Raw genomic sequence first — 9,552 nt, 5'->3', positions numbered from 1 at the left:
TAAGAATAATAAATAATTTATTTGAATGTATTTCAAATAACTACTTAATCATTACAAAATGTGGGAAAATTCTCACCAAGACTAGACAAAAGTTTTCTATTTTACAAATCAGGAATCTAATAGATTAACAGCTGTACTTAAATTGAACAGAAATAATCGTAATTACAACACTTCATGCCTAGCATCTAAAATATGCAAACCATTGCATATTTTTGTTTTTATCTTAAACGTTACAAACAATTGCATTTTGTACTTATAAGAGAACTTTTGTTTATAATATAAATTTCCAAGTTTACTCTTAAATGTATATAGTATTAGTTAAATGTTTTTTTTTATCTGGTCAGTTTAGTTACCACAACAAATACCAAGTTCACAATAAGGTATAAGTTTTAATTAATAATTAAAACATAAATCAGTTCATATTTTTGTAAATACAAAATTTATTTAACAAAATTAAATTACAAAGGTAAAATATACAAGTTTATATTTTTCTTTCTTTTGAGTTTTTTAACTGTGTATTCAGTCTCTTATTATGTTCGTCTTCTACAAATAAGTCTTTGACGGTTACTAATCTATTGGATGTATTTGTCTGGTATTCGTAATTAAAAATATTTTGTTTTTTTATATTCTTACTAATTTCAATACTTTTGAAAATGTCGAATAATTGCAACGTATTTTGGCTATGTATACTAGAATCGATCACCCATGCTGCATTTCTCAGTTCTATTCTAAACCTTTCTAATTCTTCAGGACTTACGTTTTTGCTTACATTAAAATGTACTTCGAGTGGATTAACAATATACAAAGCACTATATTCAGGTTTTGCTACAACGGTTCCAAAGTTTAATGATATAGCATTGGTATTAAAGTCATACGCTGCAAAATACTCGAAGAACCCCAGTAAAAGTTGTTCTAATGATTTACTGTTGGTTTGTTTGTGACTGTACTTTGTTATATCTCTAAGAAAAGTACAATTTACTCCATCGTCTGTGATATGAACGTCGTTGCTTCCAGCTAGCTTAACTAAAGTCTGAATAGGCGGAATAATATTTTCCTGTTGTAGATAAAATAAAACCAACAACGTTAAAGAAAAATTTGTAATCCATCGACCAGGGGTATCGTTTGTTATATTAACTTGTTGAGCCCACATTTTTATAGTAAAGACCAAAGGTCTGACCCTGTAGTCAAAGCATCCGAATATGTATAAAAGTTCTGACATACGTACAGCAGTTTCATTGGACACAGTCAGATCACATTCCACACCGACAAAGTCTTGCGAGTATTTAACGATCGGTACTTTAGCTTGAGAAATTCGTTTAACTTTTGAACATCCAGGTAAAAATAATTGCAACAAATCTCCTAACAGCTCAATGTGTCGCTGTGTTTGTGTACGGCTGTTGTTGGACATACATTTACCATGGTATATTAAACGACTAGATTTATTGATATTTGTTTTATCATTTGTTAAAACTAGATCGATATCTGATCCAATTTTACCAAAACTGTTGACAGAAGATCCAAACGGCAACACTTTTGATAAAGGAAATATTCCTTTGAGAGCATTTTCAATTTGTATCGCTGTCAGAAATCGTAATCTTGAGCCGATGTCATTTAACTGGATACTTTCTAATAATAACATCATCTGACTAGATAATGATTCAACTTTATTAAACTGAATTGTTTTAATATTTGGCTCGATCATAATTTCGTTAACTTTAAATGGCTGAACCATATCATTGTTCATTATTAATTTGGTTTTCTTACTAGAACTGGAACGAAACCAAAGAAAAGGTGACCTAACGGCAATCACATTTGAATCTTCTATGTGTGCACTATCATTGAGTAGTGCATCGACAGCGGTTTGGTCTTCAAATTCGGTTAGTACAAAATGATTGGTACCAGCAAGTTGGTAGTGGAACATATTTTTGATTCCACCGAACTCTGAACAATATTTATACAAATCCGAACACGAATTTTCAGAGCATACTTGAACTAAGACACTCCGCTTGGACTGCAACCGTCGTTTTTGCATCAATTGGTCGTAAACAATAAACTCTTGTTTGCAAGAATGATTGGATTTGTATCGAAGTACATGATATTTTAGGATATACTTTAAGTGTATGTTATAAACGCATCGAAGCGAATACATAGAATTCATAATTTAATTTTGATATACTTTGAATTCCTTTTTTTTTATTACATTATTAACTCCAAAAACTGGAGATCGGATTCGTTCCAGCGGAGGGAGACGTGTGGTCGGTGTGGAGTGGACTACAGAAAAGCTGAAAGATAAAATTAATGACGATAACTAGTGATAATAAGCAATAATAATAATAATATATCAGTTGATAAGCATTACTATTTTCTGATTATAAATATTGATAACTATTATCAAATAAGTGATAAGCGACTTGTGCAGTTCATCCTTTTTTGTGTTTAAAAATAAAAATACTAATTGTTTGAAATTTGTATATTTATACATTTGTATTACAATTTTCATAAGTACTAAGTACTACATGGCACAACCTGATTATAGAATTTTATTTTAACTTATGTTTTAAATATTGGTCAATAATAGGTATTTATTTCTAAAAACCAAAAAAAAATTTAAGATACCAAAAACACTAAAATACTAGGAGACCTGACGTTATCAGTTTGAATTCCGCCCACTGATAACTACTAGTCATAGATATTGGTAATTTATGCAATTTGGTAAGTGGTAGCCACAGATATGGATAATTTCTATATCTGTGGTGGCAAACCACTTAAAATACCAATTTTTGTTTAATTGGAATCATTCCATAGTTGAGTCATTATATATTTTTAATAAACTGTTAAATTGACCATATCTCATTTTATAATATATAAAACCTATGTTATAAATTATTTCTACAATTGTAGAAATAATTTATACCGATATGTATTATTCAGTAGTAGGGCAACACTGAAATATAAAATTGATAACAGCTTTACATTAGTTATTACACGAATAAGACAATTAACAAGTCTTGAGTCGAGAGGCGGTTATGTGAATAATACATTTGTGACTCATTCGTGTTTCGTTTATACATATGATATTTACCAAATTGTCATTTTAGGAAAATTTAAAATTGTTTGTTATTTGTGTTATCTTTATTAAGTATCTAATTTTTGGTGTCGCCAGATTACTTATTTTAAGTTCTTTTCGAAGACAACATGTCAACCAATACATATATGTTAGCCGTTCCAGTGAAACGTGCATCCGATGTTAATATAGTCAAACCTTTAAAAAATTTAATATCTTCTCATTATAATTCATCTGACAACCCTGAAGATTATACAGAAGCGATAAATGAATTGAGTAAACTTCGTAGTCAAGCTCTATGGAAAGTGTTGGATAAATACGACAATTCTCTTGAACTGATTTACAGGTACATAAGAGCTACTGTTGACTAATGTTTTATTTAGTTGTAAATAATTCCAGTTAACCCATTTTATAAACTTAAATTAATATTTGTTTAGCTATTATGATCAAATATCCGCTTTGGAAGCTAAAGTTCCACCTTCAGAAGTACAGATTCCATTTAAATGGAAAGATGCTTTCAATAAAATGACATCTTTCTTTGCTAATGGAAAAGTTAATCTAAGTATGTTTGTTCGTTTTCTTGTACTAATACTTTAATAAAAAAACCTTTTTAAAATTGTTTTATCATGTTTTCAGCTATGAGTTCTATTGCATATGAAAGGATTTGTGTGTTATTTAACATAGCTGCTCAACAAAGTGCTATTGCAGCTACTCAAAACTTTGAAAATGATGAAGGATTAAAGCTTGCTGCCAAATATCTCCAGGTACAATATTGTTTAATAATTTATAGTATCACAATAGATTAAGTAAGATATAGATCGACAACTATAGTAGATGGAGACTTCATTTATGGATTTCATAAAAGTTTTAGTATGATAAAATTTAGAAATATGAGTTTCTGATTGTTTCATTGCCATTGTCTAATTATTATCCATTTTTGATTAATATAATACATGTATTGTACACTGCAGTTTAATACACAGGCGTATGGCGTAACATTTAATACATTATGATAGTCTACTAAACTATTAAGTACATTTGGTATATTTTTATGTATGTACCAGGTGTTATATTTTCTAGGAGGTCAATTTTCAATATAAATCATTATTCAGTGAATCAATTAATAACTAATAAAATTAATAAGAAGTATGGTCAATATATAACTTAAATTTTTTTTTTTTAGCAAAGTGCTGGAATATTTAATTGTCTCAAAACAACAGTTATGAGCGTTATTCAACAAGACCCAACTCCTGATTTAAATCCAGATATGTTGGCCATGTTATCTGCTCTTATGTTGGCTCAGGCGCAAGAAATGTTCATACTTAAGGCAAATATAGGTATTCTTAATGTTTTATTCGTAATCAACATTTTTATTTTATCAATAAAACTATATGTAATTTTATATTAAAAATATTTTTACAAAATAATAATGCATTGTGCATTGTTATTGTTGGTTAATTCCATCTATTTTTATAATTATATTAAAAAAATAAAATCAACATTATAACTTACAAGATGAGGTCATATCATTGGGGATATCACTGAATTCAAAGATGAAAAACTTCAAAATATTTTTATATATTAAATAACTCAATTGAGTTACTTTTCTCTATTATAAACACCTTGTTGACAAACCGGGGTTTTATTTTAACTTAAGGTTAACTTGTCACAGTTTAATATAATTTGGTGACATCAAAGATATGGTCACTCCGTGTTGTGATATTTATTTCATACAACTGAATTGATAATTTATTTAAATAAATATTTTGGTTCTATTTACTAATAGATAAAATGAAAGACCAATCAATTGCCAAACTTTGTTCGCAATGTGAAGATTATTATGCAGAAGCTGTAAAATTAATGGATAAGGAACCAGTTTTGGAGTCGTTAGATAAAGAATGGACTTGCAGTGTTAGTGATATTTACAGCAATTATTTGTTGTTTTATTATAAGAATTTAATAATTCTAATTTTAGGTATTAGCAAAGCAAGCAATCTTTCATGGGTTAGCCCAATACCATCAGTCCATGGTGTGCAAAGGAAATAAATCTGTTGGTGAACAAATAGCAAGACTTAACGTACATATTAATATTTTATTAAACAAAATAATAATTTCCTTACAGTTACAATTGGTCTTTTTTTATTTAGGAAGCAATAACTTATTTAAAACTCGGGCAGAGTCGTTGTGGTCGTTCAATTTACCAAGGGCAATATAATAAAGCTCAACAAGAATTGATAGAAGCGAAAAAAGATAATGACTTCATTTATCATGAACGTATACCAGATGTGAAAAATTTAGAGCCTATTGCAAAAATTGCTATTGCCAAATCTATACCGGTTCCGGCAAAGTTATCTTCAAAGTTTAAAGGTAATTGCTTTATTTTGATGCACATAATAAAGTAATGGTTGTACAAGAATGAAAAAAAAAAATTATAAAACAAACTGAATATATTAGTTGTTTAATAAAAAATATATTCTTTTTATGGATAAGAACGAAAAAAAAGAGTTAATAAAACCAACATTAAAAAAAAACAAATATTTGTGATACTAGCTAATGCTTCCTTCTCTTTACTCTAACACAGCTCCTACTAAAATGTTCAAAACTGCATAGTATAATAAAATAATACAACTTCTAATATATTATAAGAATTATTAATATCTCAGCTACAAATTAATACTGTTTGTATTGATTTTCACTAGAACAATAGTTATTTCATTTGTTATATCTTTGTGGAACACCTGTATATAAATATACGATGGTCCTTTAATGGTTTTTTTTTTTTTAATTTAACAATAGCTATCTATCAATCCGCTTCAAATGTTAAAAAATATTTCCCTAATTTTTTCAGATTTTTATTCTAACCCTTTAATTGCTCTATTTGTACGTCAAATTCATAATTATATAGAAAAATATACAATTTTACACAAGTTACCAAATTAAGCTTGCTGCCAGTATAATGACTATAACCTGATGCAAAGAAAATACTTAATAATAAAAAATGCTCATAATACTTGCTTTTTATATTTTAGATTTGTTTGAAGACTTAGTGCCAATTTCTGTACAACAAGCACTTAGCACTTATGATGTGAGGAAAACTGAATTGGTAAATACTGAAATTGGAAAATTAAGAGAAGCCACACAAATTCTTAATGGGTAAACATTAATAAAATCCCTAAAATGTATGTTTAATTATTTAGCTTTGTAAACAGTTTTTTTTTCCTTCAAATTTGTTCAGGTGCCTTGCATCACTTAATTTACCAGCCGCATTAGAAGACGTAAAAGGTGTAGGAATACCACAATCGTTGATAGATAAGTCGAACAGCGTAAGAATGAATGGTGGTGTTCAAAAACTCGAATCAATGATCAGAGAATTGCCTGAGTTACTGAAACGAAATGAAGAAATAATTGTTGAAGTAATTTTTACACATTTTTTTTATCATATTTAAATTTTTATATAAAAAAAAATGTATTAGTCTGAACGGATGTTAAATGAAGAACAAGATTCTGATGACCAACTTCAAGCTCAATTTAAAGAAAAATGGAACCGAACAAAATCAAGCGCCCTTACTCAAGTTTTTAGATTAAATATTGCCAAATATCGTGAAATAGTTAAAAATGCTACAGCTGCTGATAAGGTACAGTGTTGAGTGTTTTGTGCAGAGTAGTAAATAATTATTGTTCTTTTTTAGATGATACATGAGAAATTTGATACTCATAAAAGAGCCATATATTTATTATCTGAAGGTCAAGAATCAATTCAAAATGTTTTACCAGCTTCTTCTAACTCTGGAGTAAACTTTGCCAATTCTACTGCTGCTGATAAATTAAGACATCTTATGGAAGAAGTAAAAAATGTTTATAAAATGAAATGACGCGAGAATTTGTTGTAAAATGTTTTTAACTTTTTTTAGGTGGAAGTCATGAAAAACGAAAGAGATGTAATTGAAACAGAGTTAAAATGTGCAACGGCTGACATGAAATCAAAATTTTTGAATGCATTAGCTGAAGAAGGGACTATAAATGAAGGAAATCTTTCAACAGAGAGTTTGGATCAATCTTATGGACATTTACAAGTGCAAGTTCGCAATAGTCTTGGTAGGCAAGAACAACTTTTATCACATATACAGGTAAATATGATTTTTTTTTTTATAATTTCCCAAGTTTTATAATTTTATGTTTTATAACTTTTATATACTATTATTTGTATGATAAATATTTTTAGGTGGTGAATTCAGAATTTTGCAAAGAGAAAAACAGTGGTGGCCAGAGAGAGGCTCTCTTTAAAGATTTAGCTGCTGGATATGATGTTTTTGTTGATTTACAAAACAATTTAATGGAAGGAACTAAATTTTATAATGATTTAACGGAGGTAATTTGTACACAACATTAAAAAATTGACACATAAAAACCTTTTATTAATCTTACTTTCAATAAACTATACAAGTGCGATATATTTAAGTCATATAATTAAAAAATAATTGTGGTTTTAGATTTTAATAACAGCCCAAAATAAAATATCCGACTTTTGTTTTGCACGAAAAGCAGAAAAAGAGGAACTACTTAAAAGTATTACTAAAAATTTGAGTCAAGAGAAACCAGTAACTGTGCCAAAACCAAGTCAACCTCGTAAGCTTAGTTTTGTATATAAGATTTTTCATTTGTTTTAGATTTTTCACATATTTTTATATTATTATTCACATTTTTCATATTGATAGATTGATCATTATTTTGGTTTTATTTATTTGGTAAATAACTCGATCATTTTTTATATGAGCAAATTATCATTTAATTCAAGTATTTCAGTGTAATTAATGGATCGAGTTCGCCACTGAATTTATGTTTTTAAAATGATCCAAAATATCTAAGAAAAATATATTATTTGTGTATTAAAATGATTTCCATGATATTTTGTTTTATAGATCAGGCAGATACGGCTCATATAAACACAGGCATAGCGATGGGTGGCCAACTACCTTATCCGGTTCAGCCACAAGGTATGCCATTACCGTATACACTTCCGAGGACGGGTCCATATCCTGGATATATGCCACCACCAATGCCAACAGCATACAACCCTTATGCAACACTCCATTATCCACAACAAGGTATGATGAAAAAATATTTATTTAAGCATATAAACAAATTATTTTTAAACTGTTGTGTTATGTTTTTTGTTTGACATATAATACTAAGTTTTTACACTTTATTTCAAGACAATTTTACATGAATTTCAAATCAAAATATGTGGTCTGGATCAAGTTATGTTGAATGCTCTCTTATAAATAGTGCCTTGTAGAGGGAGACCACTACATTTTAAAAACAACTTGACGGATTTCAATGAAATTTATACAGCATATTTTCTAGGCATCAAAAACAAGTGTATAATCTAGTTTTTTTATGTATTACAAATTAAGTAAAATGGCGGCCTTTGAAAGTTTATGTGTATATTTCAAGGAAAAATTCTTTTTTTATTTTTAATAATCAAAAAAAAATTAATCAAAATAAACAATTTTCTACTAGTTTTTCATGACTAAAATATGCTGTGTGAGTTTCATTAAATCCGTCAAGTGGTTTTTAAAATACAGCGGTCACTATCTATGAAAACATAGTTTTGAGGAAAATGCGTATACAATTTCATACTTGAAATTAAACATAAAATAAATACGATTACTTCAAGAAAAAACAAGCAATATTTTTGATAAATCTGAGTATCCCAACCACTTAATATTTAGTAGTACAGTAATTAAGATTAATTATTTTATCAGGTTATTTGATTATATTCATTAGGTTATGTTAACCACTAAATAAGTTTATAATTTATTATTTACTTTTTAGGTTATCAGAACTATACTCAAGGCCAACAACCACAATATCCTCAATATCCGCCACAATATCCACCACCAAATCCACAACAGCCTCCAGCACAATGGTGATATTGTTGTTTATTACTTAAATGTAATACAAGGAATGTTTATTGAACATAAAACTATAATTATTTTATCCATATTTATTATTATTAGAAATTATTGTTATCGGGCATAAATAAGTTATGATATCTATTGTATTTTTTGTATTATATAGAACAACCCAATTTTTTTACTATTTAATCAAATATTGTAGTTTTAATTTTTTTTTTTTAATTGTATCTACAAAAATATTATCGTTGAGATTTAGTAAATTTATGCATTGCAGATTTTCATGTAATTTTATAAAAATTATTATTTAAAAAAAAAAATTTATCTTTTTTTTATTTGTTAGAATAAAACAAAATTTTGATATATAACAGGCTATTTCCTTTTTTAACACCTAGATAGATATTTTATTTCATTCAACAATTTAATGATTAACTTGTGTTTTTGATGCTTAAAAAACTTCCTTTACTTAGTTTTTTTCAAAATGAGAAAACTTCATTAACATATGTGTTATTAGGACACTTACACAATGGTGCTGTCCGAAATTGAATATTATACTTATTTTTCAAGATATAT

At 27.9% G+C, this 9,552-nt stretch overlaps 2 protein-coding genes across 2 annotated transcripts; one reads left to right on the top strand and one right to left on the bottom strand.

The window, feature by feature from the left end:
• Positions 1 to 466: 466 nt before the first annotated feature.
• On the bottom strand, positions 467 to 2,286 carry LOC126840494 (poly(A) RNA polymerase, mitochondrial). The gene has a single exon (XM_050576272.1). It carries the CDS (start codon positions 2,156 to 2,158, stop codon positions 482 to 484), a length of 1,677 nt encoding a protein of 558 aa, XP_050432229.1. The 5' UTR covers positions 2,159 to 2,286; the 3' UTR covers positions 467 to 481.
• Positions 2,287 to 2,983: 697 nt separating this feature from the next.
• On the top strand, positions 2,984 to 9,119 carry LOC126840916 (programmed cell death 6-interacting protein). The gene is made up of 16 exons (XM_050576930.1): positions 2,984 to 3,410; positions 3,502 to 3,626; positions 3,701 to 3,828; positions 4,248 to 4,401; positions 4,851 to 4,975; positions 5,040 to 5,141; positions 5,212 to 5,431; positions 6,094 to 6,217; positions 6,300 to 6,477; positions 6,538 to 6,699; positions 6,754 to 6,909; positions 6,976 to 7,191; positions 7,287 to 7,433; positions 7,555 to 7,690; positions 7,984 to 8,169; positions 8,900 to 9,119. The coding sequence occupies exons 1-16, from the start codon at positions 3,196 to 3,198 to the stop codon at positions 8,995 to 8,997; spliced, it is 2,472 nt and encodes an 823-aa protein (XP_050432887.1). The 5' UTR covers positions 2,984 to 3,195; the 3' UTR covers positions 8,998 to 9,119.
• Positions 9,120 to 9,552: the final 433 nt, after the last annotated feature.

The sequence above is a fragment of the Adelges cooleyi genome, unplaced genomic scaffold, assembly GCF_023614345.1.
Source record: "Adelges cooleyi isolate 19-005CV unplaced genomic scaffold, UGA_ACOO_1.1 ACOO_flye_CR_arks_rails_tigmint_CR_PRNA_376, whole genome shotgun sequence".
NCBI classification, from domain to species: Eukaryota; Metazoa; Arthropoda; class Insecta; order Hemiptera; family Adelgidae; genus Adelges; species Adelges cooleyi.
The sequence above is the reverse complement of the archived record's forward strand: the minus strand, read 5'-3'. Positions and strand labels throughout refer to the sequence as shown.